Genomic DNA, 18,793 nt, shown 5'->3' with positions numbered 1-18,793 from the left:
ACCTGCAGCTAATCCTACCAGTTGACTTTTCAGTTATGCCAAGTTTTGCATTTCTCTTTTCTATCATGAGTGAGTTTGAATTTGGTTTCTGTCCCTCACAAATGAAAAAATCCTCAGTAACATACCATCTAAGCATCTCATTCAGTGGTGTGGCCTGCTTACCTTGTGCATGCTGCGGTCAAAATCGTCCTCCTCTCCTCCAGACGAGAACCTTCTGGCTCGGGGCACTGCCAAAAGACAGCTAGGATCAGCTTCCGCCCATGCTCCACACTCAGCCTGCTCAGGCGAGAGGGCATGGGGGGGGGCAGTACAGCCTTGACAGGTGGGGGTTTCCTCTTGGCTCCACCACTTTCTAGCTGAGTGACCCCGTACAAGTGCACTTTGGTGAACTGCCTCCACCATGGGCCTCCCTATACTGAGATGGCCAGCATCCCTTCCCATTCTTGGGCTGGAAAGTGCAGGTGAAGCTGACTGCCCAGACAGATCTAATAAACCTCAACGTTGGGACTTTTCCTGCGACTGGTAGGAGAAAAAGCCCTCTTTCTGCCAAGGATGGGGGGTAAGCCCGGACCTGCCAGAACTCGTCTTCCCATGATAAGGGCAGAATCAGCCTGAGACTGGAGCCACCCAACCCACAGGACAGGTCAAGTCCTGATGATGTTCATCTACCTCTAGATCCAGCTATGCCTCAAAAACTTTCGGTCACATGACCCAGAGAATCCCTGTTTTGGCTTAAGCCTTTTGGAGGTGGTTTTTCTTTTTTGTTGTTTCTTTTTGTGTGTGTGTGTGTGATTGAAATAGTCTCATCTAAGATTCCCCCTCTCCCCCCCATGCCTGTTGGGTCTGGTCCCTCTTGCCTGTGCAGCCTCTGAACACTATCTCCCATGGGCACCGATCACGTCCACTGTGGGTTATAGTTGTGCTTGTGTCTTATCCCCTTTCTAAGTGGAGAATTCTTTGAGGGTGGCACAGGGTCATCTCTGAGCTCTCATGAAGCTTTGTTCAAAATGGACATTCATTACTAAAGGTATGTGTTGAATCAAAGTGGCACTTACTGACAACTCCTCCCCATACTTAAAAGAAACAGCCTGGGATGTCTGATTAGGTGGGATGGCACCTTGAGGACCATTAGGACCCCTTGCCAGGGTGCCTGTGAGAGACTTCCCATCTCCCAACATCCCCTCTTTTCCGTTCTCCAAACCATTTTCCACCTACAGCCAAAGTGGTCTCTTAAAAACAAATTGATCATGTCACCACTTTTAACAACTTCCTCCTGTTTTGGATAAAGACCAAAATCCTGACCTCAACCCACAAGGCCCTGTGGGATCTGGCCTCTCATCCCCCACCCCCTCCCCTCCCTCTCTGAGCTCAAGGTTGAGCTGACAGCCAATCCTTTGCTCCAGTGGAGCCTACCCTCCCATCTTGGGTCTTTGCAGGTGCATTTCTACACTCTGCTGGCTTACCTGCTCCTCACCCTTCCTGTGGTAGCTGAGGCTCTGCATCTGAGCAGCTTTTGTCATCTTCCAGACTGGACAGCATGCCCCTACCATCAGCTCTTCTACCTCCTGTACCTCACCTGCTGTCCATCACCTCCCTCTCCAGTTGGGGCCGATGTCTCATACACAAGGGCAAGGACCTGATCTAGTTTGCTTCCTCGTATCTCCCTAGGGCCCATGGCTGCCCTTAGTACCTGTTTGCTGAATGAATAAATGAACTATCGTGTGAAGGAGTGGGCAACTGTCTGTGCTGGCCCTGTGTCCCTGGCGTAGGTGACGGGGCTCTGGTCCTGGCTCCCCTGTGAGGGGTGATACCTTTGGGGGACCCGTGGTAGGTCCAGTACTCAGACTCCGCAGCATAGTAGGGGTCTGGCGAGTAGGCTGGGCTGTACTTGGAGGCCTGGCTGATGTCTTCACTTGTTTTGCTCTTGGTTGCTGTCGACAAATCACCTGCAAAGGACCCAAAGAGAGAGCTTCAGGGAGGCAGAATGTCCTAGAAGAGTGTCCTGGACATACTCTCCCTTGTCTCAGCCAGGCTCCAGCCCTGGGGAGTGAGGCCACGTCCAGGCCAGGGTCTGGGACACGGAGCATCAGAGCTGGAAAAGCACTGAGGCCAAGCCTCTGATTTTATGGTTGGGAATCTGAACACCTGAGAGGGGAAGGGTCTTGCTCAGACCACACAGCAAGTTAGACCAGAACTGGATCAGACCCCAGCTCAGGGCTCCTCCTACCAATTCCACAGACTCTCCTAAGTGAACACTAAGGCCGTGGCTCCTTTAAGTAAGATTAGACAGGTCCCAGGTGAGTCCTTGCCCTTTACGACGTTCCTCACCCTCTAGAAGCCAGCCTTGTTGTGGATTGGAGCCACGTCTTGGGTGGGATCGCCAAGCAGGGCCTGCTGCACGTTGAGTCAGGTCACCTTTCTCCTCATAGTGAAATGACAAATCCTGCTTGGGGGAGACTAGACGGCCTGAGGGAAGGAGCACTGGCCAGGGAGTCAGCAACGCTGGGTTCTGGTTCCAGTTCTGCCACTTAATTCAGCTGTAGCACTGGGCAAATCGTGCCCCTCTCCGCCTCAGTTTCCTTGTCTGTATCAGAACTGGTCTGCTGGCTGAGGCATCATCCAGCTCTAAGCTTCCCCCTGAAGTCCACAACATGGGGATGACCATCAAACCCACTGTAGGCACAAAACCTTCCAGGGCAATGACTCTCATACCCAAGACTGGTGAGAAGCTGAAAAGCACAGAGAGAGGGCTGGGGAAAGGAGATGGGGCCCCTGATCATCCCTCAGGAGGAAGAAGCTACAGGGACAAGCCCTAGGCTCCGTGGAGCCGGAGCAGCAGAGGGTCCTGGGATGGCTCTCAGCCAGCCAGCAGCACTTGCTCCCAAAGCTTGCAAATCCTCTTTGATGTGGGTCCTGTGCAGCCCCTCCCACTCCAGCCGTTCTCATTCAGCCCTTTCATCCATCCTCTTATCTGCACAATCCACCTCCAGCCCAGACTCCTCCTGAGCCTGCTTTGGTGCTGCCCCTCAGGCCCACCTAGAACATCCCACACAGTCCTGAGGGGCTTGGGACCTGGGGGCCTTTTCTGGATATAAAGTTAAACTACCTTTGTCAGGGTTGGTGCCTTTCTGTGGCCACTGGGGGTACATGGCGTGTCCTCCACAGCCACATGTAGATGTGCACTGCTTAGGACTCACCTGGACCCCAGCCCAGTCCGCTCTGAAGTCGAGGATGTTTGTCTAAACTGTCAGATCGTAAGCACCCAGAGCCACTATTTATACTTGTACCACCTCCTCCACCAGCTCAGTGAGTTTAGATCCCAGTACAGGGCTGCTTCTGCCTGTCTCCATGCTCATCCAATTCTGTGTTCCCCCTGTGATCCCATAGGTACCCATAAGTACCTAAGGGTGATACAGGGTGGCAGCTGTGCCTCTGCATCCTCAGAGGAAGGGGTGTGCTCATTCAACTGAGTGCTTTGGGAGCACAGGTAGGAATCGTGAATGGAACTGGTTACAGGGCAGATTCGTAGGGCAAACTCTTAGTATTTCTAATTAAGGAGGTCTAGGGCAGGGGAGGGGGCCAAGGTATCTGTTTTTTAAATAAATCTCTTGGGTGCAGTTGGCCCACAGACAGTTCTGTAAGAAACACTATATGGATGAATGAATGAAGGCACCCTCAGCTCCTTTCTCATCCGTATCCCCTCTCCAGGCCTCCATCTACTCTGAGGACATGGTGACTGAGAACAGTTTAGAGCAGTGGTTCCCAAGCTGGGCTGGGCATTAGAATCACCTGGAGAAACTGTAACAAATACAAAATTTGGATTCATTAAGTCTGGGGTGGGCCCAGGAATCTGTATGCATTCCACACGATTCTAACGAATGTCCAAGTGTGAGTACCAGCGCCTTGGAGTGTCACTCTCCCAGGGCTACATGCATTTGACAAGGGTTTCTCGGACCATGGGCTTTAGGACAGCAGATAGCAGGGCAAGGGGCGTAGTGAGGAGATGGTGGGAAAGGATGTAGGGGATACAAGGCCTTCCTTGCCGTTTTGAAATGACACCAACCCCCTCCCCAAGGCCACCTTGAGTGACTGGGGGGCAGCCGACAAGAAGGACCAAGTTGCAGCCTTGTATGTGTCCCTCTGGTGGCCCTACAGAGCCATCTGCACAGATGATTAACTGCCCCTCCCCTTGCCTGGCCAAGCCCTCTCTGCCCCCGACCATACCATGCCGTTTGTAGATCGGGGGTTTCCGGTAGATGTTACTTTCTCCAGCTGCCAGTCAGACCGGGAAGGGACAGTGGGGAGGAGAGAGAAAGACAGGAGAAAAGGAGACGGCCAGTTGGTCAGTGGGTCCCAGAAGAGAGAGGTGGTTAGCAACTTCTCCCAAGGCTCCCCCATCTTTCCCCCAGTGGACTTCCTCTTCCAAAGGTGAGCTTCCAACCTCATCCCATCAGGTTCCAAGAAAGGTGAGGGGAAAGGAATGGATGGATTCAAATGGGGCTGAGGCAGGGGCTTGGGGCTTGGATGGTGGGCATGCAGGCATAAGGCGGGCGCGTGCTCAGCAAGACCCCATGCGGGAAGGTGCCCACCCAGCAGCCATGCCTCATTCCACGTGGGCGTCCCCAGAACCCCGCAGCCACAGTTCAGCACTCTCACCCCCTCCTCCCCAGTAGGCTGGATGGGACCTTTCTGGGGCAACTGAGAAAGGTGTAGATGAAACGGCAAGACCAACTCTTGGGGAAAAGTGAGTGGGGAGTGAAAACCTGAGCTAAGAGTTGGGAGACTGGGGTCTAGGCTCGGCTCTGCTGTAGCTCAGGGTGAGACTTTGTCCCAGGTCACCCAGCCCCTGCCTTCCTCTTACCTCCCATCACTTTCCCTCATGCTCACCACCTCCAGCCATGCTGGCCAGCTGCAGGCTCAGTGTTTCAGGGCCTTTGGACTTGCTGTTCCCTCTGCCCAGGATGTTTTTCCCTGGGGTCTCTTTTGGCTTCAATGTCACCTCCTCCAAGAAGCCCTCCCTGACCACCTCACATAGCCCAGCCTCCCCCACGCCGTCACTCTATCGCAGTGCCCTGTTTTATTATGTTTAGCACCTATATCTCCTGAAATTATCCTTTTACTTATTTGTTTACTCATTTATTAGCTCTCTCCCCACATTAGAACTTAAACACCCTGAAGGATCTGGGCTGGTTTGAGCACAGTTGCACTTTCAGGACCCAGAACAGTGCCTGGCTGTCCAGAAGGAACAACACAGGCTCAAGGAAGCTAAGTAGCTGGTCTGAGGTCACAAGCTTATAAGCAGCAGAATCAAGGATTCAATCCCAAAAGCCCATGACCTTCAGCACAGTTGCTGCCATGTCCCATCACAGCCCTTGGACATTCGAGGCACTTCCCTGGGCTGCTTCCTGGTGGTCCTAATCAAGGCTGGTTCTGTCTAGGGAGTGGGCTATGGCCAGTGGGCGTGTTGGAGCTGGAGGCCAGTTAGTGCGGGTGACTGGTTGGGGAGAGTCTCCAGCACCCAGTTTCTCCTCGGTGCCGGTGCAGGGCGCCCGGCGACACCACAGAGCATGCACCCATGCCAGGAATTCCGGGCTGGCAGCCTACCTGGGATGTGAAAGTGCTTGGGAGCCTGGTAAGAGGTCGGAGTGGAGGACCTCACATCTAACTGGCTATGGTATGGAGAGCTCCGGCCACTCTCGGGCCCTGGAGCACGCAGGCAGCGGTCCCCAGAGAGAGCAGAGGCACAGAGAAAACAGGCATTAATGCAGTGGCGGTGGTTACGGCAGCAGTGAGGCGATGACAGCAGGGATGGGGGCTGTGCTCTCATGCACCGGGTCTGCAGAAACAGGCTTGACCCTGTTGTCTTGCTTCACCCCGAAGTCAGATTTTGTGGGTTGTAAGAGTCAACAGCACTGAGCTTCAGGAAGGCATCTTTGCTCCTCTTAGCTCCCCACCTGGGCCCCTCCCTTAATTGCTCTGCCTGCTTCATCCCTAACCTCAGGGTGGCCCTCAGGTGGAGGCCAGGACACTGCCCCATTTCTGATCCTCTGGTTCTGCCCTCTGGATGGGACAGGACAAAGGATGAGGATGGAGACGTTTTCTTCCAGCCAGGACGGCTGGGATTCCTGCCACTCCCCTCCCCGCAGCAGCACGCCACCCATCTTCCTGCTGCATCTCAGTACCATGAACCCCTCTTCTTCCCCTGCCAGTGGCATCTACAGGGACTCAGTGAGGCCTGGGTGGCCACGAGCCTCCAGAGGACCATGTTGTAATGGAGAAAACCCAGGGAAGCCCCATGCTGTCTCAGCAGCTGGGAACATCTAGGCACTGTGTTGTCCCCCCTGGCTCTTCCTGTCCCTTTGGGAGCTTCCCCCTTCCTTACCGGAGCGGTAATAGTGATGAGGTGAGCGGGAGAAGGTGGGGGACATGCCCTGCCGGCCGTAGGTGGGGGAGTCGATGTATCCCGGGCTGGAGGCCCGTCTCTGCCGGAGGTCCAGGTTCTCATAGATGTCCTGGGGGAGGAAGCAGGGCCATGAGCAAGATCTGCCATTAGGGGGGCCTATAGCCCAAGGGTCCAGCAGTCAGGTGGGGAAGTGACATGGAATCTGGGATCCCAGGGGCTGAAGCACGGTTTTGCCCTTCTGAATACAGAGACCCCCCTCCCTGGGTTACATGCCCAGCCCAAGGAAGGCTGCAGAGACTTTTCAGGGCCTTCACCCATCACTCACATGCCCTTGAATGGAACCCGTGGGTCAGGACCCTGGAATCCTGGCCAAGGATCACAGAAGCATCAGGGAGGCCATCTCTGGGTAGAAAGGTTCGCTCGCAGCCATCTCTACCCTTTAAGCCACTGCCACTTCCTCCAGGTCATGCTCCTAAGTCTCCCTGTCTCTGCTTGCATTGGGGGAGCACCTTCAGGGGCTTCAGGGGGTGGGGGGGAAATTGGGGGTCTGCTTGGTCAGCATAAAGGACACAATTATAGAAAAGGTCTCCTGGAACCAGTTTAATTACCTGGGAGTAGGGAGATAAGGTCCCCAGCGACTTGGAAGCGAAGTTTGAAGGCAGCCATGGAAGGAGTGAAAGGAGAGAGGAGGGCAAGAGGGAGGGACAGAGAGTGGTTACAGGGAGCAGAGAGAAGCCTGCAGCTGCCCCTTGTCCCCCACCCCAGAGAACAGCCTCAGCTTCCCAGAATATCCGCAGTGCTCGCGGGTGGGAGGAAACCTTGAGACTATGCTCTTTTTTACAAATGGAAAAAACCACGCCCCAGAGAGGGGATGAGATGGCTCGGGGCCCCTCAGGGAAGAAGCGGTAGGGGCTTCACCTGGGCCCGGGCTTCCCCACCGCAAGCTCAGAGCCGGTTCATGGCCCTTCCCTGTGCCTCTACCAGCTCATGCCCTTCTGTGGCTCATACGGACAGGACCCAGGGCAGGGCTCCCAAATGCAGGGCCAAGCAAGGGCCAGGCTGATGCCATCAATGCAGGAGTTGGGCCGGTGGTGGGGGGCAAGCTGGGGATGGAGGGCACCGCCTGCAGAGGGGATGGCGCTCAGCCTCAGGGCACCCAGGCCAGGCTGGACCGTCCATCCCATGCTAACACAGCTTCTTAAGTTTCCAAGACAAGGCAGAAGCGCAGACTCTTATGTGAAATCTCCTAATGTTTAAATGTTGACAACTAATTTACATTTTAAAAAGACACTCTGTGAGTGAAACAAAACAAATCTGGGGGCTGGCTGTGGCCTGGCTGTGGCCTATGGGCCCCAGTTTGCCATCTCTGGCTTCAGGAGAATCAGCTTCTACCAAACGCTTGGTCCCCTTTTCCTGGTCCATTTCAGAGGCCAGAACTTAGAGAATCTCAGCATTGGGCTCTTAAACCAAATGGAACCCCATTCTCCTTAGACAGGAAGGGGACAGTGGTGAAGTGTGGATGAGGCCGGGGCTCCTTCTGAAGCTCCAAATGATCTCAGCTCAGGGGGCCTGGGGTGGGGTGAGAAACCTCCTGGGATGTAAACTGCCAGGACCTCCAGGGTAACAGCCACCCTGCCTTCTCCAGGGAACACTTTCTCTCGTCCAGCAACCATTTAATTATTTCAAAAGCCTTCTGATGTGGACTTTTTATAAGAGTGCCTCTTGCTCTGAGCGCAGGGGCTTAAGGCCAGGTGCAACACCCAGAGAACCTACCTAACTGGGGATTATAAACCTAAATGGCCACTGAGCACAGCTGGGGATGAGAGCCGTAGGCAATGTATAAAATCTCTCCACTGTAAGAGAAACAACAGCTCAGGTGATAAGTGGTCACAGGTTCTTGGCTTTTATGTTGGGGTTCTCAGAGAGTAGTGGGGATCGGGGAGAACTGGGGAGTCCATGGCCTGCCTATAGAGGGAGCTGCTCCCCATCTCTAGGTGGTGGAAACACTGGTATAGTGTTGCCAGCTCCGATTTTTCAAGAGAAGCCAGATTTTGGATGAAATCACTTGATTTTTAAGTGTTGACTATAAATACCAGTTTAAAAGAGTCTGGGGCCAACACTATGGAGGCTGAAGTCTCTGTGATGCAGGGGCCTGGGGACCCTGAGGGCCCTCCTCTCCTCCAATAGCCCCAGAGAGAGGGCGAGATGCCATACCTCTCCATAGCCACACCTCTCCAGCATCTCGTCGGACGTGTATCTGGAATGAGGCTCGTAGGAAATGAGGTCGGGGCGTTGTACCTCGTAGATGGACTTAACCTTGGGGAGAGCTGCCAGGTCTTTGTAATTAAGGATCTCATTATCCACTTTAGCCTGAGGAAGAGGGAAATGGACAGGAAAGAAGCAGAAAGATAAGTGGGAAAGGGGAGAGGAAACAAAAGCCAGGCACAGAGGGGGATGAGCTGCTCCAGTTAGGATGGAAGACTCGCAGAATGTGAGAATAAGACAGGTCATTCATTCCACCTGGGCTCACACTGATACCACATTGACAGAACATATGTGTGAGGTCCTGTGCTGTATAGGAATGATCTCCTCTAAATGTCAGGATGCCTCTGTGAAGTAAGTGCCAATATTATTCTTATTTTTTAGAACAAAAAATTTCAAAATTTGTATGGAAACACAAAAGACCCCGAATAGCCAAAACAATTATGAGAAAGAAAAATGGAGCTGGAGGAATCAGGCTCCCTGACTTCAGACTATACTACAAAGCTACAGTCATCAAAACAGTATGGTACTGGCACAAAGACAGAAATATAGATCAACGGGACAGGAGAGAAATGCCAGAAATAAACCCACACACCTATGGTCAATTAATCTATTGACAAAGGAGGCAAGAATATACAATGGAGAAAAGACAGTCTCTTCAATGAGTGGTGCTGGGAAAACTGGACACCTACATGTAAAAGAATGAAATTCAAAAGAATCTAAATATACATTTCTCCAAAGAAGACATACAGGTGGCCAAAAAGCACATGAAAAGGTGCTCAACATCACTAATTATTAGAGAAATGTAAATCAAAACTATAATGAGGTATCACCTCATGGTCAGATGGTCAGAATGGCCATCATCAAAAAGTCTACAAACAATAAATGCTGGAAAGGGTGTGGAGAAAAGGGAACCCTCCTACACTGTTGGTGGGAATGTAAATTGGTACAGCCACTATGGAGAACAGTATGGAGGTTCCTCAGAAAACTAAAAATAGAACTACCATATGATCCAGCAATCCTACTCCTGAGCATATATCTGCAGAAAACCATAATTCGAAAAGATACATGCACTCCAATGTTCATAGCAGCACTATTTACAATAGCCAAGACATGGAAGCAACCTAAATGTCCATCGACAGAGGAATGGATAAAGAAGACGTGGTACATATATACAATGGAATTATTACTCAGCCATGAAAAAGAGTGAAATAATGCTATTTGCAGCAACATGGATGGACCTGGAGATTGTCATGCTGGGTGAAGTAAGTCAGATAGAGAAAGACAAATATCATATGATATCACTTATATTTGGAATCTAGAAGGATGATACAGATGAATTTATTTGCAGAATAGAAACGGACTCACAGACTTCGAAAGCAGACTTATGGTTGCCAAGAGGGAAAGGTGGGAGCGGGGAGGAACAGACAGGGAGTTTGGGATTGACATATACACACTACTATACATGGAATGGATAGTCAACAGGGACCTGCTGTATAGCACAGGGAACTCTACTCAATATTCTGTAATAACCTATATGGGAAAAGAATCTGAAAAAGGATGGATATATGTGTATGTATAGCTAAGTCACTTTAGCTGACTTCGCTACAGTACACCTGTACACCTGAAGCTGACACAACATTGTAAATCAACTATACTCCAACATAAAATAAAAAGTAAATTAAAAAAATATGATTCCTATTTTTCAGATGAGGAAATTGAGGCTCAAAAGATTCTGCAACTTGTACCACTTAGCCCGTAGGGCTGAATCCAGCCTTCCAAACCCCACACAGTGAGGGCATCTTCATTCACAGCATCCTTGAAGAAGATGATGAAGATTGTAAAGACAGAATTAATCATGGCAGTAAAACACTAGCTAACACTTGATGACCACTTATTATGAGCCAGACTCCATCCTAAGTCCTTTATATGGTTTAACTCAGTTAATCCATACAACCACCAACTCTAATAGTACATACTAATATTATCCTCATTTTTGCACAAGGAAACAGGAACAGAGAAATCAGTGAACTCGCCCACGGTCACAGCTAATAAGTAGCTGTACCAGAATTCAAACCCAGGCAGTCTAGCCTGGGAGCCTGCCCCCTCCACTGGCCTCTTCTGGCTTCCCAGGATGGCGAATTCACCATCTTAACAACTGGCAGAGGGCTGCACTCAGAGAGCTGCTCCTCACATCGAACTGAAGCGAGCCTCTACCTACCACCTGCCTTGGCCTGAGTTCAACCCTCTAGAACCACAAGGACTTAGCTTCCCCTGCTCGGGACAGCCCCCGTCTCGTGGCTCCTGAAGCCACATCCTTTCCACGTCTGCATCCTCCAGCCATTCCCTCTGTTTCTGGTCATCCGGTTTCTGCTATGGTCAGTCAGGATCTGTCCCCCAAAACCACTGTGGCTTACAAGGTCCTGAGACGAGGTAGATTAAGAGAGAATCCATGGAGACTGTATTATCCTATAACGTTCTCCCAGTGTCTGGGGGGACAGGTAAGTCTCAGGGCCAAGATTGCCATAGAGAGAGCAACTTTGATAAAGACCTTGGGACTGCTGATGTTTTAAACACTTCCCAAGGCTCTTCCACTCCTTCAGCCCCATCCCATCCCACTGCTGTCTGGGCACCGTGCTGTTCATTGTCTGCTCACCCGAGACCCACTGCCCACTCCTCCTGGCCCTGGTCTGAGCTCTGAGGTCCCACGGACTGTGTCACAGGCTCCCTGGCTTTCAGCTGGGTTTGGCTAATGAGAGGCAACTGCAGGCTGAGGCTGAGTGGAGAGAGGGGCTGTGTACATGTCTCCCTTGCACCCGCCCTGCCCGGCTGCGATGGACTTGGCTCCTGTCCCGGCTGCTCTGCCACAGCTGCAGCTCTGGCCAGCCCTTCCCTTTAGGCTTAGGGTGGTGACAGCCTCCTGCTGTTGCTGACTCTGGATGCCACACTAGGTCTTGTGGGTCCCCTGACCCTGCCCACAGTTCTGTACACACTCCCTCCACACTTAAACCCTTTGAGGTGTGCCATCTCATTTCTGCTAGAGACTGCCCAGGCCAGACACCCACAACTGTACCAATTTGGCAGGGTGTGGGTAGAGGGAACCTTATTAGGAGAGCCCACTTGCTGAATTAACTGCTGCCTTTTATCCTGGGATGTTAGATTTTGACCTTGAGAGCTCTTGGCATCTTACAAACTTGTCAATATTTATCTGGGCACTTTACTCCAAACCTCAAAAATACTAAATTTATATTTCTTCCTATAGCTTCCTTGTTTACTGGGTTATAAATGAGCCTTAGGTCTGGAGGCACAGTGATGGAACAGAGGCATCCTAACATAAGTAGCCAGGAAGGAAGGAAGAGAACACATTGGGCTGGAGACGATTCTAGCAGTCAGTGGGGAGTGGAGCAAAGTTTGAAAGAACCTGCCCCCTCCAGGTTCACTGATCATTCTATTTTAATACCAAACCTCCATATTTATGAACACTGAACCAATACTGGATCTTTCTGCCTGTTACTAAGTGTCCCAAAAGTGGATGGATGGATTCTTCCCTGAAGTTGGAAACCATGTGTGGAATGGTCTGACTTAAAACATGGCTCACATGACAAGGGCAGTCATTCCCCAGAGCAGCTGGAGGTGACAGCAGGAGAATACGGGAGGGGAGACACAGGCCAATGCTGGGATATGCCAGGGGTAACTGGTTTCAGTGGATAAGCCCCCATTTGAAGGGCACAATGGCAGGTGTCTCCAGCTGCTGCTGTCCATCTGTAGCGGGGCTGCTTCTCACAGGGGCAACTCTACGAGCTTCCTCCAGAATGCCAGGGTGAACGTCATCTGGGCCTAACTTACTTCACTAAATTTAAGGCGGTTCCCCAGAAGCACAGGGAGGCCAGCTAGCGGGTAGCGGCATTCTATGCAGCTGTGTGTGTCTGAGCTCTCATATCCTGGTAACGCCCTTCCGGAGACATGCTCACTTTTGTCAGTAACCTTCTCACCCTGTAGGCCCTGAAACTAAGCTCATTAATCCTACTGTGGTCTGGCCCCATTCACAGCAGCAGGGGGACTGTCATCTCTCTTGTTCTGGACTGGAATCTTCAATGAGGACAGCCTGTGATCAAAGTCTCTTATCTTCTGCGGGAGCCACATGGCCGTGCTGGCCCATATTGAAGTTGCAGTCAATGACAGCTCGTACGTCTTGTTTTCATTTGAACAGAGGAAGAAAGGAAAGGAAATAGTCTCATCGATGGGCATTATCCAGGGATCAAGGACGAAACTGAATGTGGATCTGGAGTGGAATAATGATGAAGCGATGGTGGGCAGGGCCTGCTCAGGGCTGGCTTGTTTGGGGACTGTCTCTAGAGCTTCTCATGAGGAGTGGCTTTCCTGCTCTGGACCACTTCCCTCATTTCTGGTCTTCATCGTCCTTTGACATGAGAAAGGCTGCAAGAGGTTTGCTGACTGCCAGGCCCCTCCCCAGCTCACTGCAGTCCTCTCCGGCTCTGCCTTCCTCACCTCCGTTACCTAACTTCTGTTTATCTCTCAGGCGTGGGCTTAACTGTTTCTTCCTCAGGACTCTTCTCCCAACTGGTCCTAGACGGTCAGGTCCCTCTGTCCATCTGCAGCATCATCAGAGCACCCTGCATTTTTTCTTCCTAGCACTTATTAGAATGGCATCTGATTATCCATGGACTTACGGGGTCAATGTCATGAGGACAGGCATCAGGTGGGTGCAGCTCACCAGAGCCCAGCACTTAGCCCAGAGGAGACATTCAGGATGCATTTGCTTAATGAATGAATGAATAAATTACATATCCAAGGGACCTGTGAGGTCATCTGACTCAACTCTTGTCCGTTCTGCCACATGCCTGCAAATGAGGAGTGTCTCTGTGTTTGAATGCCTCTGGGGCTGGGAACTCAGACACATGCGCGTAGTTTGCTCCATCCCTGGACTTCTCACATGACTAGAAAGCTCTTCTTTATGTTTGCAAACCCTTTATAGTCATGTTTCCACATTCATATGGCTTCTTCCTCCTGTCTGCCTCTTTATCACACACCACTATCTCCACATCCACATCCCACCCAAGACCCACTCCAAACACCACTCTGACCCAAACTTCACTTTGCCCTGGTCTCAAGGACTCATGGGGAAGAGGCACATCATATTGGTTTCAGAGCTTCTACTGAACTGGATGTTATCCCTGTAACTATTTACAAGGCTGTGGGTTCCGTGAGGGTCCGTGTCTTCCCTGTCCCCGACTGCATCCTCAGGACCTGGCACGGAGTCTAGCACATGACAGGCACACACTAGATATCGGCTGGATGGAAACCTGACTGCTGTCTTTGGCTGTCCTTAGAGACTCTTTAAATAACAGGCCTGGGGATGAGCAAGGCTGTTCGGTGGCTGAAAAGTGATACATACGCAGATGACTCGGTTGGGTGACCCGATGCTAGATCCAGGGGGTGAGATGGAAGTTTCAGACGTCCGCCTATGCTGTGGGAGAGATGAAGACAGAGGGTGAGAGACTGCACCTCCAACCTGGTGGGGAGGGGGGAGATGGGGCTATAAGAACGCAGTTCTTCGGGGAACATTAGCAATACTGCTAAAAGCACTCTCTGGCTGTTTCTGTACTGTCTCTTTATTTTCTGCCTTTTTAATCAATGTCTGACTGTGAATGAAATTGGAAATGCACAGGACTTTATGCTGTTGAACAGGATTTTTTTTTTAACTTATTTTTAATTGGCCTTTTAGATAGGAAGCTACTCATAAAACTCTTCATTTTGGCTTATCTCAGTCAATGAAGTATTTACTTTAAATGAATAAAACTGGTTAGCACCATTCCTTAGCAGTTTGTTTATACAAAACATAAAGGTAGGTTAAATGTCATGTAATTGCACAATATACTGATTCTTTTTATAGTGTATCCATTGCAAAATGACATCAACCTAAGTGAGAAACTTAAAAAATCTTTCTCTGAACAATGGCAATGATGGACTAATGGCTCCTTTAACAGAACAGCACAATGTTTATCTTGCTGCATCTAAGAGCATGATGTGGTTAAAAAGTAAACAGATTGGAAATCAGGGACCACTGGTAAACTATGCAATTTTAGGAATCCTGAATTCCTGATCTGTGAAATGCAGGGGCTGGTCTCAAGGACTGCTACATTCCCTTCCAGACCTCTCATCCTGCAATTTAAAGCATTCTAAGTTGGACTATATAGCACTGTTTCCCAAACTGTAGATTGCGAACTAGTGTGGCTCTGGGGAGATGAATTTTGGCAGAAAATTTGATAATACTGAGTCACAGAATGAGAGAATAAAATGTAAAATTCTATTTCAGTCCTCTTGGTTAGATCAAGGAGGAAGTCTTAATTTGGTCCTAATACATTTCAATAACAATTGCTAATTCCACCTTCCACACCTCACCCCCCCCTCCTTTTTTTTAAATAAAGAGAGTGCAGGTAACATGATTTAGCTAGAATTTCTAAGAGTTATTGTTACGAAATATTTCATTTTCAATGAATTTATTTTAGGGTTACCTTCTATTTATAAAAAATAATACTGGTTTTCCACTAGGTGATATAAAGTTTTATGTTAAAATAAGTTTGATTAAGTAAAAAGTAGTGAGTTGATGTAAAGAAAAAATGAAGCATATAATAATACGGGTGATATACAGATACAGCAAAAAGCATCAGGGTTGTAGAGAGATAACTGAAATTTGAGAAATGCCAACAAAGAGAAGGAAACTGTGGAAGAAAAGGACAATAAGGTTTTCTTATACCTTAAAAGGGAGAGGCCTTGGAAGAAACAGGGGAAAAAACTCACAGCTCAAAAAAAATATGCATCAATAGACCAGCTCTTTCACAAATGAAACAGATGAGATGGCAAAGGGGATAATGTTTAACCAGCTGGTCAGAAATTGTACACATGTGTTTTTAGTTGAGATTCTAGCAGGTAACTTTAATAGCGTCCCAAGGGCCAAGTTGATATCTGGGGGCCAGAGTGTAGAGACACCTTGGAGATCATCGAGGGCCCCCCAACACACAACCCAGGTCTCCCCTCCATACCGTCAAAGACTCAGGAGCTGTGCCCCACCCCTCCTGCAGTCCTTGGACCAAGAACCCAGATTCATGGGACTTCCTAGTACTTGTCAGAGCACAGTCATTCAGAGGGACACAGGACCTCGGCTGCTCTAGCGTGTGCCTGGGGACGCTGGCTGTGCTTCTGCCTGGCTGCATTACTGTGGGCAAGTCACCGCCCTCTTTAAGGCCTTGGTCTTCTCACAAGCAAAGCAAAGACACAATTCCTAACCCACCTGCCCAATGGTGTTAAATCAAATCAGACGGTGGCCGTGAAGATGCCTTGCAAACTGTCAATGTCTGTGACAATTTTAACCACTGTTATTAATGACTTTCGGCTGTGGAAAAACCATGGCCTACATGCCTGAGAGAGGTCACCATCTTGGTAAGTAATGGGAAGGGTACAGCCTCACCCCAGAAACACTAACAACTCACATTCATACAGTGCTTTACCGTTTTCAAAGTGCTCTCACATCCAACGTCTTAATCCCTTCAAAACCCCCATGAGGTGGATGTTACTGTTAAGGAAATCCAAGGATACAGACACACATTTGAAAGTGTACACACTAAGGAATGACTCTCTAGTAAAGCACAGTGCCCCCAGCCTGTGGCTAGAAGTAGCTGGTTTGGTATCACCACCAGCTTGCTTACCTTTAACTTCTTCTCTGCCCGGGCTGCCTGTTTGCAGATGGGGTGCCAAACTTCAGAGCCTAAGGGGCCAGGAAAATAACAAAGCCTCAGACCTTTCACACCTACTAGAATTTGGGGTCTCTCCCCATCCTCCACCTCCGTTTCCTCCCCAGGCAGTGCATGTGCCCTGCAGAGCAGCCAGGAGGACCCCCTGGTTTTCAGATCTCTGCCGCCACATAATTCAACCACCCACGTACCCTGCCTGTCCAAACCCTGCCCTTCCTCAAGGTCCACATGTCACATGACATCCTGTGACCCTTCTTACCTGCCAGCTGGGAGTCACTTCTCTCTCCTCTATGATCCATCGTTCTTCGTATCATTCCCAGCACATATGGCCTTAAAACATAGTAGCTTGTGGATTTATCACTCCCACTAAATTAAGAGCTCCTTCTGGGTGGGAGCTGAGCTTTCTTCATTGCTGGGTCTCCCATACCATCCAGCATGGGGCTTTGCTCTCAGCAGAGGCCCCGTACATGTTTGTGGGGTGATTACATGAGTGGACGATTGGCAGTGAGTGACACAGAGCAGGTGGTCAATAAATATTTGTTGAATGAATGAATGGCAGTGGAGGTGAAATAAAGTGACAGACTGCGGTGAACTCCAGCCTTCCTTTCTCTTCAAAGACGTATGACAGTCTACCAGAGCTATCACATTAAAGGGGAGGGGGTGTCATGATGTATATTCTGCTTGAGAGCACTATCCTGACCTGCTAATTTCTAAGAGACTCCAGACTCTTCAAACTTAGCATATTCGGCTGCCCACATTCTATTGTGGATGGGGGTCCAGTTGGCCAGCCCCAAATCGGAGAGGCCAATTTGGAAAGGCATGAGCAACAGGTGGCTGGTCACGTGCTGAGAAGAAGCCCCAAATATTACACATTCCCCCAAAGAAAGGACAGGTGTCCTGGATTAGAGGGAAAAATAGGAACATATTATCCCTCTGGTGCCACTGCTCTTGTAATCAACCCTAAAAGGAAAGGAGCCAGCAAATGGCTAGATTCCTGGGCACCCAGATGGCATTTGTTTGTCTGACTTCGTTTTTAGAATATCTTTTCCATTATGGTTTGTCGCCTGGAACCCCTAGGCCAGTGACAGGGGGGTGGTGTAAGTTTGAACAATGAGGCCTAAAAACACGGTGGTGAGAGGAGGGGCCCAAAGTAAGGAGCCCTGCTGGGGCTCTGCTCCGTCCCAGTTTCTTCATCTGAATAACAATGAGGTGGGCTTTGGATGGTCTTGGAGATTATACCTTAAAAATTCTAATTCTAGGGCCAGTTTTGTCACTTGTGGGATAGGGCTCTCTGATTCTTGTTTGCTGATGTTCTTGGGTGTTCCTAATTGGTTGCATGTGAGATTACTTCCTTCTAATGTAAAGTGCAATGGCTCTCAGAGCCCAGTAGAGGGACTCTGGGTCTGCAGCTTGATCCGGCAATCTTAGGGTGTGCCCACTACCAAGTGGTGGGGTTGGGATCCTAGCTTTGGGAATTACTAGGGAGAGCATTTCCGGTCCTCTCCGAGTTGCTGCTGAATCCACCAGAAGTTGTTTATTGCAGTGGCTCTGGCAGGAAGCACATGTTACAGGTCACTGTAGGAAATGGATGGCGTGGACACAGATGCCTCAGAAGGTTGTGAGATTAAGTGAAAGAGGCACAGGGAAGGTAAAATGTCAGACAGAGGTTCTCAGAGTGGGAAACGGTGTGTAAAGTGAGGGCATCAGACTAGATGGTCTCTCCATGCCACTGACGTATCTGCTCTGAAACAAGGCTGAACCACAGATGGCTTCAGCATTCTGCATACAGGAAAGCAGGTTTTTATAAGAAGTGTGTGTGGGGGGTGGATGGGTGGGGGAGGGATCAAAAGGGAGAAAGAAACTATAATTAATTAGAAATTTTAAAAAATCAGAAGTTTGGGTTTTGGCAGTATATCATTTAAATTAAAGAGGGAAGGGATTTGTTGGAGGTTAGCAATAAACTTAGATAAATGAAGGTAAGAAAAGATGATTTGTTCATGAAGACCCCTGTAAGATTAGGGTCTGCATATGTCATCAGTCAATAGCTCTCATCCTAAAACACTACCTGATTCAGAAATGAATGAGTGACTGGTTGGATCCCATCTTTGTATTTTAGAAAAAGAGACAGACTGATATGCACCCACAGGACGATGGTAACCAGGATGGAGAGGCGACTCAAGATTAGGCCTTAAGGCAGGGTCTTCTCCATGAAGAGAAGACATAACAGAATGGGGCAAAGGGTTTTGAATATTTTAATGCCTCTCTGTGGGAAGAGAGATTAACTTGCTCATCATGTCTTAATCCTAGAACAAGGATTAAGGGCAGGGGAGTGGGAAGTACAAAGTATTGGGTGTAA

General features: G+C 49.6%; 1 protein-coding gene across 7 annotated transcripts in view; it reads right to left on the bottom strand.

Moving 5' to 3' along the window:
- ABLIM3 (actin binding LIM protein family member 3) overlaps positions 1-18,793 on the bottom strand; it is a 185,163-nt gene that overhangs the window by 25,446 nt on the left and 140,924 nt on the right. For 3 of the 7 annotated variants that reach the window (XM_082382713.1, XM_082382719.1, XM_082382715.1), the window contains 9 exons: positions 16,393-16,451; positions 14,082-14,153; positions 8,618-8,773; positions 7,012-7,041; positions 6,383-6,512; positions 5,605-5,703; positions 4,225-4,272; positions 1,812-1,946; positions 163-227 (listed from right to left, as the gene is read on the bottom strand). In XM_082382713.1, coding sequence (XP_082238839.1) covers positions 163-227; positions 1,812-1,946; positions 4,225-4,272; positions 5,605-5,703; positions 6,383-6,512; positions 7,012-7,041; positions 8,618-8,773; positions 14,082-14,153; positions 16,393-16,451 — 794 coding nt within the window. The remainder of the gene's footprint in view (positions 1-162; positions 228-1,811; positions 1,947-4,224; positions 4,273-5,604; positions 5,704-6,382; positions 6,513-7,011; positions 7,042-8,617; positions 8,774-14,081; positions 14,154-16,392; positions 16,452-18,793) is intronic. The other 4 variants (XM_082382714.1, XM_082382716.1, XM_082382717.1 and 1 more) reach the window with 4 other exon arrangements.

This window comes from Balaenoptera borealis, assembly GCF_965194805.1.
Source record: "Balaenoptera borealis genome assembly, chromosome: 2".
Classification (NCBI taxonomy): Eukaryota; Metazoa; Chordata; class Mammalia; order Artiodactyla; family Balaenopteridae; genus Balaenoptera; species Balaenoptera borealis.
This window is presented reverse-complemented; position numbering and strand designations above follow the sequence as displayed.